Source organism: Crinia signifera, chromosome 7, assembly GCF_055691185.1.
Source record: "Crinia signifera chromosome 7, ASM5569118v1, whole genome shotgun sequence".
In the NCBI taxonomy this organism is placed as follows: Eukaryota; Metazoa; Chordata; class Amphibia; order Anura; family Myobatrachidae; genus Crinia; species Crinia signifera.
The window spans coordinates 62454697-62477574 of NC_139223.1; the positions used below are offsets into that span (position 1 = coordinate 62454697).

Here is a 22878-nt window from a genome sequence, read left to right on the forward strand (position 1 = left end):
GTGTGTATATATACACACACACACACACATCACACCAGTAACGGTGCACAATGGTCAGCAGCTGTGAGCGCCGCGTACAGAAAATCAATAGCTCAGAGTAATACCCCTTTCACACTGCAGCTATAACACAGTAAATTGCCGATTTTTAACCGTTTCAAAACGGTTATAGCTGCAGTGTGAAAGTGCCAGTTTCAAATTACCGGTTCAAGAGAACCGGTAATTCAAAACGTTTAAAAAGCAGAGTCCTACACATTCAGACCCGTTTTTTCTGCAGTGTGAATGGGTCTGAACCTGTATTTTGGACCATACACACTGGACCCCCCCCCCCCCCCCGGTACCTGGCCAGTGGAAACTCGCGCCCCCCCCCTCACACCTGAGGCATCTCCCACACCCTCCCCAGGTACCTGGGGAGACAGCAGAAGACAGCGGAAGTCTCCATCAGAGAGGCGTGGGTGAGGGTGGCCCGAGCAGCGGCCGCTCCGGGAGCGCGCCTAACAGGCCTCCACAAATCATCCCAGCTCCCGCAGGTCGGAGCGGAGGGGGTGAAGGCAGCAGCCGCACAGCAAGATGCCCGGGGAAGGGAGGTAGGTACTGGTCTGCCTGTTGGTACGACGGCGGCGGTGGGCTGCTGCTTTGGCTGCCGCCTCCGGGTCACCCCCTGAGCAACGCAACTCTAATGCCCAGCATTGGGGTAGCTTTGCTTGGTGTGCTTGAGTGCGCTGGCAAGCACCAGGGGAGGAATGGCATATTACTGATTAATTACCGTGTACCTTTCACAACGGGTTCAATGTGAAAGGTACAAAAACGGTAATTAACCAGTAATATACCGTTTACAACATGCAATGTGAAGGGGGTTAAACTTGCTCTGACTCGGTTAATGAAACGTTTAAAAAACCGGGTCAGAGCAGGTTGTGCAATGAATGTGAAAGCAGTATAACTTTCCATCCCCGGAGCGCTGCAGGTCCCGGCGCAGAAACTCCCCTCCCGGCAGGGATAATGCCGGTCAAACCGCTCACAGTGTCTGATATTTCGTGCACAGTGTCTAATATTTCGTGGCTGCTGGAGGTCCGGGGGAATTCCTTCAGCTTCCTTGAACTGAGGCTCGGGATCCTGGAGCTGGCAGCCTCCTCCAGGGCTCTCTCCAAGCCGCGGTTGACAGGCAGGCTGAGGCTGAAGTTGGTCCCCACAGTGCTGGGGCAGTGGCGCGGGACGGGTACTGTGCCTGGAGCAGGGCGCTGACTGGCAGAGCAGGGAAAAGCTATAAGGAGAGGGAGAGGGGGGGTCGGTCGGGCAACACTACCCGCGGCCAGCTACTCCGTTAGGAGGGGGATGGGCTGCCGCTGCTCCATTGCGAGGGGGAGAGGGGGGGTCGGGCAATCGCGGGTGTTGTGCGCGGCCGCCGGGCGTGTGCGGGGGTTAGGTGCAGCTGTGGGTCTGACATACACCACGTAAAATGTGTACCTGCAGTGCACACAGCAATCCCCCGCGCTCCTGCCGCTTCAAAACTTCTTAGTCACATGGGTGTGACGTCATCTGAGGGCAGCGGGTCACATGGGGGACGACGTAATCAAGGATCCTTTCCACGAAGGGAATCTAGCCGCAACCCAAGGAGCACTAGGACCCAGTGCTGGAGGAGCGCGACGACAGAATTCTTCCGCTCCGGCTGTGGTGTGGGCAGTTTCAGCACGCAAGTCACCACTGCGCACGCGCCTACTGAATGCCAACCACGCATAAGCTAATACTGTTCTTCCGCCATCCACAACATGATGAAGGGGAGTGATCGGTCACATGACGCTGAAGATGGCTTCTGCACAGTGGTGAGATTCTGCTTTGCTCTATGTTTATGCGTTCCTAGCAGGTTTCCATGAGTAAATCAGATGTCCGTGGTGCTGGCTTACTCTCCTGGATGTAAATGAGTTTGTTGCATGTAGTGGAAGTATTAGACAGCAGCATAGCCTTTGTAGTATTGGTCTTATATTTAGGTGTCAATGACATTTTTGTAATATGACGAGTAGTAGCATCGGTGGGCTTTGTACCATCCCAGTGCTGTAATATGGGAATGAGGCAAATGATGTGTCTGTTGTGCTTGCGCCGGTTGCGTGCATCCAGATTGTTCGCTGGGTGTACACACCAAACATTGTGGGCGGTGGGTCGGAGGGCCGGGGTACTAGCCCTTGGGGTTTCATGGGTGTTCCCATGAAAAAGCTGGGCGTTCCCATTGAAATCGCCTGGCGACAGGGGCGGCCCGCTGACCTCACCGGATGTAAGCTCCCTGCCCAGTACACGCATATATAAGTTACCTGAGAGTCACTCTTATATATCCGTGGCGACCATCAAAAAATGTGGGCGTCCCCGCCCTGTCCAGCGAAGGGATATTTATAGAAAACATCCATTTGCAGGCCGTGTCAATGGGGAGGGATGGCCTGCCATTCGCAGGGTGGGTTCGCAAGGGTGCAAATTCGCATCCTTGCGAGTCAACCAGAATAAGGTCCTTTTGATAGCCAGTCTAGGAGTTTCCAACAAGGTGGATAGTGGTTTTGATATATCTGGATTTAGGGGGGGTATTCAATCCCTGCTGCTATTTCCGACGGGGAAACAGTGGTGGGCGCCTATTCAATGCTGTCTTGCCCAACAGCATTGAAAAGACAGATTGACAGAACGTGCTCGACTTTGAAAGTTGCCGGGCCTGTTTTGTTGATTACAGTGGTGAATTGTCGCGATCATGACAGAATCTCGACAATCCATTGCCGTTTACGCGGACACGCCCCCTTTTTGCCAAGGGGGCTATTGAATCCCGCCTGGCGATATGATGTCGAGCAAAACGAAAACGGGCCAGTGTCATGGCTGTCGGGACAGATCGGCAGTCGTGACCCAGGATTGAATACCGCCCATAATCTGTTTTTTGCATAGCATGTAATAACCACTTGAAAGCTGAATATAATTCCTAAACATAGAGCATTTATAGCAGGTATGTCCAAACTGTGGCCCTCCAGCTGTTGTAAAACTACACATCCCAGCATGCCTTGCCATAGTTTAAGCATTCCCTATTAGCTAAACTGTGGCAAGGCATGTTGGGACATCTAGTTTCACAACAGCTGGAGGGCCATCGTGTGGACATGCCTGATTTATAGCCTTCTGCTGAGTCAGACAGGATACATGCATTTGTTGGAGTCTGAAATGTCTATACAGAATGTAGACTACATATGTCAACATATACTGTATGTCAGCAGAATATATGTTGATAGGTTCATTGTGGCAATTTGTAACACGTTAATACTGCTTGAATTTCGACATCTAATGGTTGACATTTTCTTGTTCATATTTGACATATTTCAGGTGTCGACATACATGTAACGCAACCAGATGATAAGCGGAAGTAAAAATTGTTATAATTTTAGCAGAAACCGCAGTCGCTATTAGCAGGGCCATAAGGAGCTGCAGCTCCAGGCCTCCCATTGAAAATAGGCCCAAAGCATTTGATGCCGGTGGTCAGGATCTCAGCAGCTTTTAGGTACATATGCTAACCCTCCTCCCTTAGAGTCTATCCCTATCTGCCCCCCCCCCCCCTTCAGCATATCCCTATGCACCCTCTCAACTGCCTAACCCTAAGGCAGCGTCTACACATTGGGGGAAATTTACTAAGATGTATTTCACATGGGTTGTTGCTTTGGGCAACCAATCAGAAACTACTCATTTTGTAGCACCTTCTAGAAGATAGTATCTGATTGGTTGCCCATAGCAACATCCTAAATACAACTCCCATATTAGTAAATTTCAACCATTGCCTTTTAAAAGGACCTGTTTGGCAGGAAGGAGACTGCACATGTAAGTCTATGGCTGCGTCTACACATTGCCTTTTAGCAGGATGCAGTCGAACAGGAGCGGTTTAGCAGGATGCTTACTCAAGACTTACATATAAAAGCCTGCTGCATCCTGCTAAACAGGATGTGCGTAGCCGTAGACACAAGAAGCTTCATCCCTCTAAACCTGATCCTGTTTAACTGCGTTCTGTCCAAAGGCAATGTTTAGACGCAGCCTTACTTTACCCCTTTGTGCCTAACCATACCTTCTTTGTGCCAAACCCTAACCCTCCCCTCCCATGAAGCTCTGTCCCTTTGATGGCTCTCTGTAGAACTCTCGGACAATTAAAAAAACAAAAAAAACCCCTCAATGCTGTGTTGTGCAAGTGCCGCTGTCAACATCGCAGCTACCGCCGCCACTGTATGGTGTGATGTTAGAGGTCACACTGTGCCACCATGCACCTGCCTGCAGCTACCGCCGCCACTGTATGGTGTGATGTTAGAGGTCACACTGTGCCACCATGCACCTGCCTGCAGCTACCGCCGCCACTGTATGGTGTGATGTTAGAGGTCACACTGTGCCACCATGCACCTGCCTGCAGCTACCGCCGCCACTGTATGGTGTGATGTTAGAGGTCACACTGTGCCACCATGCACCTGCCTGCAGCTACCGCCGCCACTGTATGGTGTGATGTTAGAGGTCACACTGTGCCACCATGCACCTGCCTGCCCCTTCAGTCTGATCCGCATGCACAATGATTGCTGAACAGCCGTTCCCTGCACAACTGCAGTTCTGGTTACACCCCATGCAGGGGTATGCCCTTCAAGACATTTTAGCTCCATGCCCATGAGTATCTCAATCTGGCACAAGCAACCGTTGTGATCCGTATGTGTTTGTATCAGCCCTCAGTCACTCCCAAGTGATACGGCTGCTCATGTACATATATACATAAATATGCAGCTCTGCCTCCATAAACAATTATGGAATGATGCTTTTACTGTACTCTCACAGATTTGCATGCGCCTTTCCTCCCTATTCTCTCTCTCCAAGATATAAAGTACAGTTTACAGATCACATATGTGGTATCTGCAGGGCCGGCGCTACCACTAGGCAGCTTTAGGCAGCTGCCTATGGGCATCAGCCCAACACTCCCCAGTAGCACAATTCCTTCCCCACATCGGCAGCAAAGCAGTGTTGAAAACCCCGGTCTCCCACCCAGCGGTATCGTCCACCACCACCTGGCTGCAGTGTCTCTCTCCCACCAGAGGCGGCAGATATCTCTCGCCCACCCTCGCACACAGTGGCTGTGGCTACTCCTGACTTCCCCACAAAAGTCAGGTCAGCCCTTGTGTGTCAGTGTATGTCTGTGTCAGCATGTGTGTCGGTGTCTGTCAATGTGTCTATGTCGTGTCAGTAGAAAATCCCAAAAGTAATGTATGCAGCAATTGTGAATTATTTAATTGAATATAATGTCTACTAGTGTACAATGCAGGAAGATTCCCAGATCTCGCAAACGTTTCCCATGTGGGAGAGGTGGCAAGAATCACCATTGCCAACCCCCACCTGGGCAGCACGGCAACTCATGCCATTACTCTACGGAGTTGGGGGATCTCCATGACACATTATATATTCTAAGTCATGTGTGAGATGAACGTTTGTGTGTCAGTGTGCCAGTCTGTCCATGTGTCAGCGTACATGTCAGAGTCTGTGTGTCAGCATCTGTGTAACCATGTGTTAGCATGTTTGTCATTCTGTACATATGTCAGTGTGTCGGCATCCATGTCAATCTGACACTGTGTTCGCATCTGTCTGTCTGTGTGTCATCATCAGTCTATCAGTGTGTCTGTGTATCCGTGTGCCACCATCAGTCTCTCAGTGTGCCAGTCTATGTGTCAGGGTTGGTAAGCTAAAATTTGTCTAGGGCGCATGAAAGCCTAGCACCAGCCCTGGGTATCTGTATATTCAGGAGTTATGTCTGATTTAGTGTCCTCCATTAAAGTTTCAGAATAATAATTCTAGACTGAAAGGATAACTGTACATGCTAAAAGAGGGGCCTTATTAATTTAAGCTTTCATGAGCACGGTCCTCTTCCCTCATGTGCTTTTCCATCTTATTTAAAACATCTTCAATTGCACCAAATCTTGTGGTTTGAAGACAACCTTGCCACTATGCCAGGGCTTGACTGGGAAACCAGTACACAGGGAGGCTTCAGGGAATTATCAGAGATCAGACCGCCAATGGTCCTTTGCCAGGAGCCCTGTTCTCTACAGAGCTGCCATTACGGGTCCGGCACCCCTGAGAAGGGTTGAGGTGACAGGGCGACAGAAGAGAGTAACTGGGTGAGGTGATGGGGTGTGATGGGGAGTAAGGTGACGTGAGGAAAAAGAGGGTGGGTCCAGTGATCGCAGTGAGTGGAAAAGTGTGGGTCCTGAGGACCCCTGACTTTATAAAGTTGGGGTTCTTCTCTGTTGTTCCTGGGTCCCTTCACATATACTTTTGAGCTAGTCTCCTGCCGCTAGGGGAGACAGGGAGAGAATGTCAGGGAGAGGGAGGAAAGAGAGGGGAAAGAAACTAGGGGCATAGAGAGGTGAGGGTTAGGAGGAAGAGAGGGATCAGGCAGAAGAGAGTAAGGAGAGAGGGGACAAAGGGGGGGGAGACAGCAGGGGACAGAGAGGGTGACAGACGGAGAGAAAAGGGGATGGGAAGAGAGTAAAGAAAGACAGGGTGGAGGAGAGGTGAGAAAGAGGGGGTGTGAGATGAGAGGGGGTGAGGTGCCAGAGGGAGAATGAGTAAGGTGATGGAGGGAGATTGGGTGAGGCAACAGGGAAACCGATAAAGAGGGTGAGGTGCTTGGTTGGGCAAAAGTGGTGATGGGGGGGGGGGGGTGTAAGGTGACCAGGGGTTACTTGAGAGGAGGTTAGGCAACAGGGGGCGATAGAGAGGATGAGGTGAGGTGCTGGAGGGGCGGTGATAAGGGGCAAGAGTGAGTGAGATCATGCATGATGGGGTTGAAGTGACAGGGGAAGAGTGAGTGAATGGGTGGGGGGAGGTGAGGCAAGTCTTCTCACCAGCATCAGTGGGTCTCCTGGTTCCCAGCACCAGCCGCTGCTCGGGTACTGTCAGTTGCTTGGCTCTCTGGCCGCTGCTCAGCACCTTCTTCCTGGCCGCTGCTTGTGTCTCATCCCCTGCTCTCCGGTGCCAGCTGCCGTTTGGCTTGGGGATGCGCTGCCGCTGCTCTGTTAGGGGAGAGGCAGGGTCAGGCTTTGTTGCCTTTGCTCTGTTAGGAGGGGGGGTCAGGCAACGCTGCCAAAGGTCCCGCTGGCGCTGCTATGGAAGTTGAGAGATATGTTTCACTGTAAGTCACTGTTTCCTATCATCTCTATATATATCTAGTGTCTGATTGTGTCTCCGAAACACTGCCATCTGTTGGAAGCGAGTGAAACTACATCTCTTCCTCACATGCAAAAGCACATAGGCAATCACAAGGTAGCAGACTAGCTTTAGAACCATTTGCTTCAAGCAGGCTTACTAGTATTTCTTATATGTTTGTGTACTCTATAATTTTGCATTGCAGATCCCTTGTGGCTTCATAGAAATTAATGATAATAATCTTCAAAAGGACATATACTAATTTACACAAATTGCTCTCAGTAACTGTCACATACATATTTCCATACCTTTTTATTAACCAATCCCTGTTAAAGAAGTCAAATATGATTTAAATGCTCTTGCGTGATTGAGCTGTAAATTAAGGTGCTCATAGACTAGTGCAAGTCACATGCAATTTGGTCACGTTTCATGTTCAAGAAAAGTCCAAATCACATGTAACTGACAGCAGTGCAGTGCGTCAGGCCCTTGTGTATAACACGCTTCCCTGCGTGATGCCCCAGGCCCCGCCTCCAAGTCCGCCCTCTTCTTCAGTAGAGACGACCAGTTGCTGCACAATCTCGGCAGAGCACACTCTGTCCGGCCACTGTGGTGCCAAGTTTCTTTGCCTGGTTATAGGCTCCTGTCAAGGTATACCCATCTCTAGTCTAGGGGGAAAAAATTGCACAAACTGTCACATTAACTCACAATGCTGACAATAATAGTTGCCTGGATATCACATGATCCATGGCTAAACCACAAACAGCCTGGCAGCAGATGATGATGATTACCATGTATGGCTGTGTGTGGCGCCACACACACCCATACATGGTAATCATCATCATCATCATCAACAGCTGCCAGGCTGTGTACCGTACTAGCAGGATATATCATCAATCTCTGGGGGTACAGGGTGTATTACAATTATATGATTTCCTTCCTTTCAAATCAAGGGGGTAACATCAGCATATCTAAATATGTTTAGGGGTTAAAGGTCAACAAGTTCCCTGACCTCTGGTCTACAGCTTGCCAGTAAAGATTGTGGGAGATGTATCAAACCTAAAGAGGACGCATAGACATGATGCCAATAGCAACCAATCCGATTCAGTCATTTTGTACACTGTGCTAAATAAATCTATCTAGAATGTGATTGGTTGTTTTGGGCGTACAATATATTTCCTTATGAATATTCATTGATTTATGTTATTTTACAGTTAATTCTCCCAATACTAAATTTGGTCTATGGTAATTATGTTCCACGTTTCCAGGCACTCGCGGGAAAGGAATTATGTGGATGAGCTGGAGTCATGTAGACTGGATCGTGTCCCTGTAGAATATGGGGATTACCATCCCTTAAAAGCCATTACGGTAAATAGATGTTTGAAGTTTATACTACTGTCTATTGAAATCCCAGATTCCTTTTATTTTCTTGTGTGCAATAATTTCTGTAGATAGCAATGCAGTGTCCTATGATTGAACTGAATTTACTTTTTATAATGTATTGTCTAAATTAGTAGAAAAAAGATCCTAAAGATGTGATTGTATGGCCGTTACAAGCTGCAGCTCACTGTCTAAAGTTCCATCGTGCAGGCTGCCACCTGCAGGAGTGTAGCGGGACTGCTACACATCAGTGGCTCAGCTATAGAGGTCACCAGCCAGGGGAAGAGAGCAGCTGCAATGGTATATCCTTACTAACTATACGTAGCCTTATAATTATTAAAACGTACTACATTCTTTATATTTGCAGTTCTGCACTTTGTATACAAGACCAAAAACAGACTGCATAATGATTTGGGGCATTTTATTCTCTGAAGAAAAATCCTACCTGTTACTAATGTACAGTATAGTGATGTGTTTGACCCTAGAAACAAAGCTTCTGTTTTTATTAGTATTGCAGACACTACTCGTATTTTTTGCATTTGGGAGCCTATGATGATCTCTGTGGAAAATACATATCAATACATTTTTGCTAGTGTTAAAAACCACATGAAAAATGCTTGTGCCTTGGTAACTGCTTCTATCATTTTCTGTTTTGTCCACAAGATGGCGATATAAGAATGTACACAGTATATTTAGAACATTTTCAATGTAAATAAAAGGGAAATCATATAATCATTACCCCTGGAACTTATTGATCTCCCTTGGTTGAAGTTATTTTGCTCAGTTCTCTTAGATTTATATACCAGATGTTGATTAATGGTAATATTTGTATTTTTCAAAAGCCGAAGTGGCCATAGCTGAATTTATTTATTTTTTAATACTAAAATGCAATCCTCATGTAAGGAGGAATTAAATATAGCAGCACAGAGTGTACCCATTACAAAAGACCATGAAGTTAAGTATCTCAAATCTATCCACCAGATAATTATGTTTATAATGTGCATATGTCAGTCTTTCCAGCTGTTTGCTGGCAAGTGATCTTCTGTGTAAAGATCAATGAAAAGCCCAGTACACACACATCGATTTGCTTTTGATTTGATGTTAGATTCGATTTTCTATTAGATCTGGCATTAGATCTCTACTTTTGCATTAGATATCGAATTCGATATAGAATTTGATATACATTCATGGTACATTGTACACATTCGATTTACTAGATCCCTTTCGAGATTTCCTTGGCTGCATAGAGGATTTTTTTGTTCGATTTGGCGAAAACGGGAGCGCGCATCGAATCGAATTTAGATCGAAAGGAACAACAAACCGAAACGATTTCTTACAGGATTCGATCTGATTTTGCTCCTATAAGCAAAATCGAATCGAAAATGGCCAAAAATCCAAACGTGTGTACGGCCCTTAAGACAGAAACCCAACTTTGCCTCAGATCCTGATCTAAATTCTATCAAATTTCAACAATCTCATATAAAGTATCTAGGCATCCAAATTCCCCATACACCTACTGCGTTATATAAAATTAACTTCACCCCAGCCATTTTTAAAAGCAAAACAGGCATTAGAAGTATGGCATGACCTCCCTCTATCCTTACTAGGCCGAATAGAAGTAATTAAGACTATTATCTTGCTGAGATTGTATTATTTATTACAACTATTACCTCTGAAACTCACCGTACAAGATGTTAGACACCTAATGCAACAATGCACTAAATTTGTCTGGAAATCCGGTAAGCCAAGAATATCTATGGCTAAATTACAATTGCCAAAATCAATGGGAGGATTGGGACTCCCAAATCTTACTCTGTATTCTAAGACTTTACTCTCCTGATATGCCATGTATTGGCTCCTAGAATCCAACAGATTTACTGTATATAAATTAGACTGCGTGCTCTTCCATTCCTTTTCCCCAGGAGCTCTACTCCATACTCCTAAATCACATATTCCAAAACACATTCCAACACCTACTCTTTAAAGATACGTATGCTGCATGGTGGGCTATATGTAAATCCCCTAACACACCCTCGCGTAATTCCAAATGGCTTCCTATATGGGGAAACCCTATGTTTACCCCAGGAATAGACAATCCGGCATTTCAAACCATCTACAGCAAAGGCCTTAAATTGACATCGCAGGTGTTTGATCCTGGAGGCAAAAAGTTAACCTTTGCCCAATTGAAATTCAAATATACTCTTAACGAGTTAAGTGCATTCCCCTTAATACCGCTGCTACATTATTCTACATCCCTCTTGATTACACCCTCGACCAACACACAAAAACATACCTTACACAAAATCATAGATAAGTTTGATAAACCTGGATACAAAATAAAAACTCTATACAGCGAACTTATCCTTTTAACTGCCGTCAAGATGACAGAACAAATTAGGACACAATGGCTTGGAGATATACCTTTTATTAGTTTCATGCGACATACTATGACACAACAATACAAAATTCTGAGGTCCTCCCTACTGCAGGAGACACATGTGAAAATATTACAAAGGGCATATATATCACCTGATCAGAGATGTAATTTAGTTCCTGAAGAATCGGGATCCTGTGTGCAATGTGGTATGTCTTCGGGAACCTTCTTCCACAATGTTTGGTCCTGTGGATACATAAGAAAATGTTGGCAGAAGTGATGAATTACATCTCCACCACACTGGATACCAGAGTTCAAATACACCCCTTCCCTCTCTCTTTGCCAACTTTGACGTGTGGGAATTACAGTCGCATAACATCAAAACGATCCCTTTCTTAACAATGGTAGTCACAGAAGCCAAAAAGCTTATAATGAAATCCTGGTTACGCAATTCAGCTCCTATAATAGATTCACTTACTCAATTTTTGACGCGCACAATGCAATAGGAAATGTATGATGCTCAACTGCAATCAACGTCAACGACTAAACTACGTGAACGCTGGAGACCCCTGCTGGTTGAGTGATCAGCGCAAACACACCTCTGCCGTACTACCTGGAAGATAGATGTGGGCGCTAAACACAGATTACTATGACACCTCCGCCCCCCCCCCCCCCCCCCCCCACTCATGTACAAATTATTGTGGGAATGTTGGATCGTAATTATAAACTCTACCTTTAGCTACCTCACTTCAATAAGAACTTTTGACTTGTGCCCCCCCTCTTTCTTCCCCTTTCGTGTTCCTTCATCATCCCCCCCCCCCCCCCCCCCCCCAGCTCTCTTTATATATGTGTATGCAAATGTTGTTCTATTCTATATATGGGCCAGGCGATACTATGGTCTGTGAATAGCCAATTGATGACAACAGTGAGAAATATTGACCTTGCTGATAACAGTTACTCTTAAGATGACTTGGATTACATTCACTTTCCTTTGTTATTGAATGGTTAGATGGCTCGAACAGATAATGTTTATGTCGTTATGCCCTATGCCTGCTTAGATTGTATATTTGTACATCATTTGTAATACTTGAAAACCCTAATAAATATATTTAAAAAAAAAAGATCAATGTAATATCCAATATTGGTTAATATCCAAGATCATATAACAACAGAATGTGTATGTATGCACTTCTTTTGCAATAGTGTTTCTTGGAAAACCTGATCCCAACTTCTCATCATTATACAGGTTACAGAATCAAAGTCTAAGAAAGTGCGACGGAAAGAAAGCACCTCTTCCAGCTCTTCCTCCTGCTCCTCTAATTCAGTGGCAGATCCGCTGAGCAGCGTCCTGGATGGAACGGACCCCTTGTCTATGTTTGCAGCGACAGCTGAGCCAGTGGCAACAAATACAGTAATGTGGCACAGCAATTAACCTTTTACATACCGTAGCTGCCTGCTTGATAAGAAACATTACTAATACCCTTTATTTATAAGTGGTCGACATTCCACAGCAGTGTACATACAGGGGCTCAGTCACTTGAGGTCTCATGCACTAGTCTGATTTGGCCACTTTTCACCTGACAGATCAGGCCGAGAAATGGGGTGAAAAGTGGCCAAATTGAATGGGCAGTATTCAGTGCCGATTTTCGGCATGCTGCGTTCCGGAGGGCTGGAGCATTCGCTGCCAGCCCTCCCTGTGGCCCTATTCAACGCCGCAGGGGCTGGAGCTGCCCCTGATGGCGAATTTTAACCGCAGGGAGACAGGGGACGGTAACAGGCAGGGAGATGGAAGTCTCCCTGCCTGCGCTGGAATGTGTTAGGGAGGGAGGAGGGCTCCAGGGGACACAGGCAGCAGCAGCTGCCCCCTGCGAGAGCTGGCAGGGGACGCGGGTAGGGAGCCGCTGCACTGCTCCTGCTCGTGCATATGTAATGAGCGGGAGCAGTGTGAAGTGAATATTAATGAGCGGCTCCTGGCCCCCTGCTGGCTTATGTGTAAAAAAAATATAAAAAAAAATAATAATTTTTTTATATATATATTCATGTGCAGCACGCACATGAAAAAAAATAGCATTCCCCTTCACAGGAAAAAAATACTGAATTTTTGACACCAAATTAAAAAACAAACAAACAAAAAAAACCTTTATTTTAAAAGAACACATTCCAGTTCACCTTAAAATGATGGTGATTGCTACACGGTTAAGCATGGGATATATCAAGTTGAAAGCAATTCGCCATCCTAGCATTGAATACGCTCATGGCGAATCACAGTGAAAAACTGCAGCGAATTGCGGCAACTAACAGACGGCGAATTGGCCGTCATTCACTGTTCAGTAAGCGTTGAATAGGGCGAATCAATTTTTCAGTAAAAAGATTTACCTTGGAGCATGAAAATAGCACAAATTCGCCGTAAAGCAAGGCGAATCAGCGTCATTGAATGCCGCCTCATGTGTTTGACATACGATCTGGTCCGATGCGCGGTCCCTTGCACTTCGAATTGGAGTCAGAGATCTGCAAATTCAACCTCCGACTCTGCCCTTCTCCCAGCAGAGGGGAACTGGATATGTCACATGCAGAAGGTCCCAGTTCAAGGGGGATTGGCTGGCCATACACTGCTGCAACCTCTCGCAGTAGTGTATGGCCACCTTAATATGCTGAAGCTGAGTTGCAAAATGAATAAGAAATAATAATTACATAAAAATAGTCCATGGGAAAGGGGGGGGGGCTTATTTCCGCACATAGGGGCCAATTCAGTCCTCGAATTCGGCCCTGTTTTTCAATAGTAGCGGGTCTGCGCATGCGCAGGCCTCCCATGCAAACACCTTCGGCAAGTATCACCGAGACATTCGCACTGACAGGAGGTGGGCGGGGGCAGCAGTAGGGGAACGGCCAGATTTTATGGGAGTCTCCATGAACAGGCTGGCCTTTCCCCTGGGAATGCAGGCATGACGTTCCCTGCTTGGGGTGGGTGGCTGAAGTCACAACGTCAACGCCCTGCCCGTATTTTGGCGATCTGCGGCAGAAATAAAAGTCAGATCAAACTGAATTTTATTTCAGAATATGAGAGAGATCCTATGGTGTTTGGCGCTGACCGTTCGCTAGGCTGCAAGCATAAGTGCCTAGTGAACAGGCTCTTAATGTAGAGCAGTGTGGCTCACGAGATGAATTGGCAGCGTATGTGCCTAGTTCATGCGCAGGTCTGCAGTGGCATGTAGCATCAGCCCTACTGTGTCCCTTAATAGTAAGCATTGGAGCCGCTGACCACAAAGGCTTGCACTTTGAGAAACAAGAGCTTCAGTGACAAAAGTTTCACTTATTGGGTCAACCCTACCTAAACCATGAATAATGGCAGTTATGTATCCGCTGTCACCTGCAGGGACAGAATAATTGATTTCCCATCCTGCAGGATGTCAGAAAGAAGCGTGAGAAGGAAGAATACATAGGAAGTGACTTTGAACCATGGTCTAGCAAACGTGGGGAGATCCTGGCTAGATACACCACAACAGAAAAACTGTCCATAGTAAGTGCATCATTCTGTACATATAACAATGAACTGACTGCACAGAGGTGTTAATGTTAATAAGTTGTCTCTATGTGATGCCTACTTGACAATGGTAGGTAGATGTATGAAGCAGTGATAAAGTGGCTGGTACTTAATCACCAGCCAATCAGCTCCCGACTGTCCATTTTAAAGCAAGCCTGTAACTTAACAGGCAGGAGCTGATTGGCCGGTGATAAAGTGCCAGGCACTTTATCACTTCTCCTCCCTTATCACTGCTTCATATATCAGCCCCAATGATCTAAATGTGGGGTTGATGTATGAAATAGGGATAAGGGAGAGGAGTGATCCAGAGGAAAAGTCTCCCATGGTTGCCATGGGCCACTTCTTCTCTGTCTCATTTCTCCTCTCATCATTTCTTCATATATCTACCCCTATGTTCTCTCCTTTCTTAGCCCCATGCCTGTTTCGTGTTGTACTTGTTTTATTAACCATTGATAAAGTCTTAAAAAACCACCAAGCAATTAGTGTTTACAATACTTTTAAGGCCTCCATACACTTGTACAATGTGGGCCGATTTCACCCGACTACGACGGATTGTGCTAAGAAATTGTTTAAAATTGGCCCAAATTGTTTGTCTATGACATCCAATCCGGTCCGATGGACGGTCCCGTGCGCATCGGAGGTCAGACAAGCAGAACAGAAGATGAGTCTGAATCAGACCCATCAGCGGTGCATTAAGCATCTAGTGCCAAATCATATTTGAGCCCTTGTAAGGAGCTGACAGGGGAGCTCAAGGGAAATCGGGTCCGACTTTAGGAAAAGGCGTCCTAGTGTATGGGGGACTTTAGGGGTTAATTCAGTTGGGGCAGTGTTTCTCCGGGCGTCGGTGTGCTGTGAGGCTGTGCACTTATTTGCCCATTATAGTTTTCACTACATTGACAAATTTCCTGTTCACCTCTATGGCCGCCAGGCAAAATTGAGAATGTAGGGGTCCCAGGTTGTCCCATTTTCAACATAGCAGGTATTTGAATTGGGCCCCATAGTGATGAGAAAGATGATGGTTTTCTGAGGTGTGGATCGTTAGGTCTACAGCAACTAGGTCAACATGGGTCTAGGTCAACAGGACATTAGGTCGACACAAGTATTAGGTGGGCATGGGCAAGGTCGACAGTCAAAATGTCGACATGGGGTTTTTCACTTTTTTTTTTACCCGAATGTCGACATGGACCCAGTTTGAAGTGCAGCGCATCCCCTCACATCGCTCGCTACGCTTGCCATACTTCGAGCACAGTGCCTCACTACGCTAAGCACACTATTTTATTCTCCCACCACGCCCTAGTGGTTGGTAGGGCATGAAATACTGCACATGTCGGCTCAAAAAACAGTGAAAAACCCCATGTCAACCTTTTGACTGTCGACCTTGTTGCCTGTCGACCTAGTGGTGTCCACCCAATGCTTGTCGACCTATTTGCTGTAGACCTAATGACCATATCCCGTTTTCTGTGACTAATGCATTTTGCTTGAATTGAGTTCTAAAACCATTTAATTTCCTTGTAGAATCTCTTCATGGGATCAGACAGGGGTAAGTACTGGTTTGTCATTTGGCAAAAACGCTTGCACTAATAATGCAATATAATCCGGGACACTCATGTAATTCTGCATAGGTTCTTAAAGTTAAAAGGGGGAACTCTAATCTAGTCAATATAAATGTGTGTTACAATAACCTTTAGAAACGCATAGTCTACAGCTTTTTTTGCACGGACGGTAGGTAAATCCTTTTCATGGTTCTTGAATTGCAAATGGATTTGTAAGTGGACAACAATTAGCGATCCATTCATAATTCTCTCGCCATTTTAAAAGGGAAAGTTACTCCTTCTGTCTGGGTGGCTTACTCACTGCAAATTGTCACATTAGTGGTCAGGTCGGAATCTGGGCCTATATGTTGTGTTTTGAAATTTTAATATCAGTTATGGTTTTGTTTTGATACTTTATATTGGGTGTATTTTACTGGTATATCCTATTTCTGTAATACCCCTTTTCCACCATATTTTGACCTTGGTTACTGCTGGAGCATCCTGGGTTGAGGAATAGTGGGTAAAGGTCGGCTAAAAATGACATGGGGTGTGATACATGTGAGTCCGAACCTGGTAACTACAAGGCAGATTTTTAGTGCATACATTTGTAAGAAGCGTCACAATAAGCGGTGTTCTCACAAATATCTCACCCAGGCAGAGTCTTTATTTCACCTGAAGAATAAGGGGAGAGTACTGGGCTTGTTCCGCTCTGTTGGACATATAGCTATGAAAGACTCCTGCTAACTTGATATGCCAAGAAAGAAATAATTATATACAGGTTTAGTATCCCTTATCCAAAATGCTCGGGACCAGAAGAATTTTGGATAACTGATTATTCCGTATTTCTGAATATTTTTATATTTCAGTCATGTGTCTTGAAGAATCTTGCATTTATGTTGTACAAACACATGAAATACAAACAAATATATTTTATTTGTGCAAAAAAAAAGATTTCAATAAATGAAACAAAGTTTGTGTACTATCTCCGATACTGAATTTAAATGCCAAGCAATAATTTTCTTGCACATATTTAGTGCCAGTTACATATCATGTCCCCAGTAGTGCTGTTACAGATTTCCCCAGGAGTGCCAATTGAATATCATGTCCTTAGTAGTGCCAGTTACATATCGTGTCCCCAGTAGTGCCAGTTACATATCATGTCCCCAGTAGTGCCAGTTACATATCATGTCCCCAGTAGTGCCAGTTACATATCATGTCCCCAGTAGTGCCAGTTACATATCATGTCCCCAGTAGTGCCAGTTACATATCTTGTCCCCAGTAGTGTCAATTACATATCTTGTCCCCAGTAGTGTCAATTACATATCTTGTCCCCAGTAGTGCCAATTACATATCTTGTCCCCAGTAGTGCCAATTACATATCGTGTCCCCAGTAGGGAATACATCCGAAATCCCGGCGTTCAAAATCCCGATGCCAGAATCCCGACCGCTGAAATCCCGACAAGGGGGGACGTGGATCGCCCCCCCTTGCGGGCTCGCAGCACTCGCCAGGCAGCGGGCCCGGTGCCTCGCTACGCTCGGCACACTAATTTATTCTCCCTCTATGGGGGTCGGGGACACCCACGGAGGGAGAAAGTGTCGGGATTTCGTCGGTCGGGATTCCAGCGTAGTGATTTTGAACGCCGGGTTTCCGACCGGCGGGATTTCAACTGCATCCCCCTAGTAGTGCCAGTTACATATCATGTCCTCAGTAGTGCCAATTACATATCATGTCCCCAGTAGTGCCAGTTACATATCAGGTAGTGCTGTTACAGATGTCCCCAGTAGTGCTTTTAGCAAAAAAAAAAATGTTTTCACTTTCTGCAATGTATGGGTCTCGGAATAGTTTGGATAAGGAATACTCAACCTGTAATTATAAAATAATACATCAATAAATGCTGTTTTTTTTTTTGTATCCTTTGTTTTTGGGAAGCTAATGACTTATTTCCTGCATTGATTATATTAAACTGAAATACACTTCTACACAGAATCTGTTGTAAATAATCATTTTGGACCCTGTTGATTTCTATCTGTATCCGAGGGGTAGATGTATTAAGCCTGGTAAAGTGATAAAGTGGAAGGTGATAAGGCACCAGCCAATCAGCTCTGTTTAAAAAAATGACAGTCAGGAGTTGATTTGCTGGTGCGTTATCACCTTCCAATTTATCACCACTTTATCACTTTAACAGGTTTAATCCATCTGCCCCTGAGTGTTCTCAGAGCTTCTACATTATCCAGTGTGCAAGGGCTTTTTGTAGTTACCAATGGATATCCCTGTTCTGTTACTCAGTATAGTCATCTTTTAGGAGATTTATCATTACATTAACATGGGTGACATTGAGGTTCTTAGCACAAAAATGTGAGCCCGCCTACCACGTCAAGGTGACCTCATCAGGTGGGTTGGCGGAGGGTAACTATGCTATTCTAAGCTATGCTTAGCTATGCAATGTCTATGGTCTTAGTATAGTTATGCTTAGCAATGCTAAACATAACTATACTAAGACCATATCCACAGCATAGCTAAGCATAGCATAGAATAGCATAGTTACCCTCCTATGATTTTTTTTTTTTTAAGGTGTTTTTTGAGCAGAAGTCCTATCGTAAATAGAAGCAGATCTTCACTTCAGGATGGTTAATAATAAGGACTGTAATTTCTTTGCGCCATATAACAAAAGGCATAACTTCATCATCCTTATAAATTACTTCTGACTCCGAGTCATCTTTGGACTCCACCAGGACCTTTAATTCGTCCTCTGTTTCATCTGGAAAACTGTCGGTCTCATACAGTGTTTCCAGGCTCTCAGTCTCCTGCAGGGAATTGGCGTCCTCCTGCAGGGAATGTGTTTCCTCCTTCAGGGAATGTGTTTCCTCCTTCAGGGAATGTGTTTCCTCCTTCAGGGAATGTGTTTCCTCCTTCAGGGAATTGGTGTCCTCCTTCAGGGAATTTTTGTCCTCCTTCAGGGAATTTGTGTCTTCCTTCAGGGAATTTTTGTCCTCCTTCAGGGAATTTGTGTCTTCCTTCAGGGAATTTTTGTCCTCCTTCAGGGAATTTGTATCTTCCTGCAGGGAATTTGTGTCCTCCTTCATGGAATTTGTGTCCTCCTGCAGGGAACTGGTGTCCTCCTGCAGGGGCTCAGGAGTATAAATGTCATCATTTTCATCATTCGTTTTGCAACTGTTGAAACAGTTTAAGCACTTAAGACAGCTAAACCAGCCAGAAAAGTTTGCCATGACTTGTCGTCTGCTCTGTCAAGTGTAAGAATGTTCATGTTTCCTTTTGAGGTTCTATTTATAACTTCTGTTTGGGGAATTCCGGAATTTGTGATGTCATAATGGGGGTTTTTGATGCATTGTGATGTCACAATGGGCCATTCTAGGTGATTTGATTTCAATGCTTTGTGATGTCATAGATGTTTTCTTTTTTTTTTTTTTTTTAAATAAATTTTTATTAAGTCAAGCAGTGGAACATACTGTACATCGCAAATGCACTATATTGCCAAATACAATAACTATCAAATTGAATGACAAGGATACATTACGATGCCCAAGAAAATAAAAAACTATGCTGACTTATGTTTATAGAGAAGAAAGTGTGAGGGGAGAAAGAGACAACTACAACCAGACAGGAACACGAGGGGACAATTACACAAGGACAAGGGGGATGCCTCAGGCATGTGACACATTTAGTACAGTAGAGCATATGATGAAGAATATAATGAAACCTAGGAATAAGTAGCTCAGGTATCGCTGCGACGAGTAGGGGATTCCACTATGGACATATCTATCTGGTTATGGTCTGAGAGGGAAAGGCCCTCTCTCTCTCTGTACTCGCTCCATTTGTGCCATTTGGAATGGATTGATGAAACGGAGGGGGAGTACTTGCAGTCGGCCTTCTCAAAGAGGAAATGTTTATGAACTTTGTTAACGATATGGTGTATGTCAGGTACAGAGGGTGATTTCCATAGCTGTCCGATAGCAGCTTTAGTAGAGACCAGAATATGACCTAGAATGTAATTGTCCCCCAGAAGAAGGTGTGTATTGTGGTGGAACAACGCTACAACAGGATCAGCAGGCACATCTTTCCCCAACACCTCTCTTATGAGGGCAAATACCTCAGCCCACAGCGGACGCAACACCGGGCATTCCCAAAATATATGGAGAATGGACCCAGTACATCCGCAGCCCCTCCAACAATATTTAGAGACCGAAGGCCATATTCTATGTTGCCGCTGAGGGGTGAAGTACGCCCTATGACAGAGCTTATAAAACATTTCAGAGTGGTTGAGACATTTAGATTAAAACATGAGTATGAGATAGCGTCCCATTCCTCCTCAGACAGGGACCTAGACAGGTCAGCTTCCCACCTAGTATGAGCTGTTAATTTCCCCTTCTTAAATTTGTTAATCTGATAGTTATACCATTTTGATATCCCGCCCTTATGTATTGGGGAGGACAATCTAGAGACCAATATTTTAGGGAGGGAAGGTATGGCTGTGGATCCACCAGAGTACGAGGCCATCCAGTGGCGTATCTGTAGGTATTTGTAAAAATCTTGTTTGGGAAGATCGAATTTATCTTGTAAATAAGAGAAAGACAGGAGGGTGCCTGACGTGCATAGTATTTTTAAGGAAGTTATACCAGCTGAGTACCAAGAGTCCAATCTCAAATTTGGGATAAGAGCAGCTATAGTCAAGAGGGACAAGTCCGGGCTCGGCAAGGATACCTCCGCTTCATCCGCGATCATTTTATGCCAAACGGAGAGAGTAGCTCTAATTGCGACCCCTGGGCCTGTCCAAACCGGCATCGCCTGTGGGGGAAGCCAGAATAAATCGGTGAGGTGGACATTAGGTATAAAGGAGCGTTCGATCAGTACCCAGGGCTTAGGAGCTTCTGAGGTGAACCAATCCCTAGCCTGGCTAATCAGACAGGCCGACTGGTAAGCGCTTATTTCTGGGTAGGCCACTCCACCAGACTGCTTAGGGAGAACGAGGACCTGTTTAGAAATGCGGGGTTTAGCCCCTTTCCATATATAGCGGACAAACAGTTTATTAAAATTAGAGTGGAGGGATTTGGGGGTGATTCTAGGGATCGCTCGGAAAAGATATATAAGCTTGGGAAGAAGGATCATCTTAGAAGCTGCTATACGGCCAAGCCAAGATATCTCATGCATCCCCCACTCGCCTATGAGTTTGTCAAATGCATGCAGCAAGGGCTTAAAATTACAATCAAATATATCACAATCCCTGGTCACCTGGACACCTAAGTACTTGATAGATTTAGTTTGCCATGCATAGCGGTACTGGTCCTTTAGTAATTTAACATTCTCTGGGGGCATATTTAAAGGGAGTGCTTCAGTTTTGGAAGTGTTTAGCTTATAATATGAGATTTTGGAGTATTCCCTCAAAACATTATGTAGTTCAAACAATGAGACTTCGGGTTGTAAGAGACATAAGAATATCGTCTGCAAACAGGCTAATCTTATGGGATATCCCACCTATTATCGGCCCCTGAATAGGCCCAGTGGATCTTATTTTTTCAGCTAGGGGTTCTATAGCCAGTGCGAAAATAAGCGGGGACAGGGGACAGCCCTGTCTAGTGCCATTTGATATTTCGAACCCTGAGGACAAACAGCCATTTACAAACACCTTCGCAGAGGGACCCGAGTATAAAGCAAAAATAGAATCCATAAATCTGCCCCCGAAACCAAAACGGAGCAGAACAGATCTAAGATAACCCCAATGGAGCCTATCGAATGCCTTTTCGGCATCAAGCGACAGGATCAGCAGGGGAGTCCTCCCAGATTCGCAGCTTTCTATAATATTGAATACTCTACGAGTGTTATCTGGGGCCTGCCTGCCCGGCACGAACCCGACCTGGTCGGCAGCAATGAGTGAAGGTAGAAGAGGGGATAGACGATTTGCAATTAGCTTAGCATAAATTTTGAGGTCTGTGTTTAACAGAGCTATGGGGCGGAAATTCTGAACAGCCGTAGGTGGTTTACCTGGCTTAGGGATCGCAACTATACGTGCCTCAAGCATTTCCTTTGGGAAACCTCCAGTACCGGAAGCCTCGTTAAACACCTTCAATAGCATTGTGGCTAGAATCGGCTTGAAGCACTTATAGAAGTTAGACGGATACCCGTCTGGGCCAGGAGCCTTATCCCTTGGCATGGAGTCAATAGCTGCTTCCACCTCAGTAATGGTCCAAGGGGAGCACAAGGACAGGCAGGTCCCAGAGTCCAATCGCGGGAGGGAGATGCTGCTAAAAAAATGCTCAATGTCACAGGGGTTAGGTTGGGGGGTGTTGTTGTCCGAGCTAAGATTATATAGCTGAGAATAATAGTCTGCGAAGGTGTTTGCAATATCAAAGGGGTCAGTAACTTTAGTGCCTCCCGAGTTGTATATATGATGGATTCTTGCTCTTGCTTGGCGCCCTCTTAATTTCCTAGCCAATAGACGTCCCGCTTTATTCCCTAATACATAGAATTTTTTATTTAAACGGAACAAATTCCTCTGCACCTCTTTAAGGGAGAGAGTATTAACCTTCTCCCGGGCCTTTAAGAGGAGGCGAAAAAGATGTTTATTATGTGGATCTGCCTTATGGGCAGCATCGAGTCTCTTAGCCTCTGCTTCCGCCTGACTAGCCTCTAGTATGCTTGATTTTTTTTATTCTAGCAGCCGCTTGAATGGCTGACCCACGGATCACTGCCTTAAGAGAGCACCAGTGATTAAATACATTAGTTTCTTTAGGGTCGTTATAATTATTGTAGGCTAATAGGGAATCATGAATGGCCTGATGTGCCTCAGGGTGAGATAGAGTATAAACCCCCAACCTCCAAGGACCGGGGGATATCTCACGTGAACCCAGATCCCACTTAACTAGTATGG

The 22878-nt window shown here is 45.3% G+C and overlaps 1 protein-coding gene across 1 annotated transcript in view; it reads left to right on the forward strand.

Annotated features, from left to right (window-relative positions):
• Window positions 1-1667: 1667 nt before the first annotated feature.
• VPS35L (VPS35 endosomal protein sorting factor like) overlaps window positions 1668-22878 on the forward strand; it is a 166734-nt gene continuing 145523 nt past the window's right edge. Inside the window, exons 1-5 of the mRNA XM_083153228.1 lie at window positions 1668-1817; window positions 8436-8535; window positions 12168-12332; window positions 14325-14438; window positions 15978-16002. Of these exons, the coding sequence (XP_083009354.1) occupies window positions 1789-1817; window positions 8436-8535; window positions 12168-12332; window positions 14325-14438; window positions 15978-16002 (433 nt within the window). The 5' untranslated portion in view covers window positions 1668-1788. The remainder of the gene's footprint in view (window positions 1818-8435; window positions 8536-12167; window positions 12333-14324; window positions 14439-15977; window positions 16003-22878) is intronic.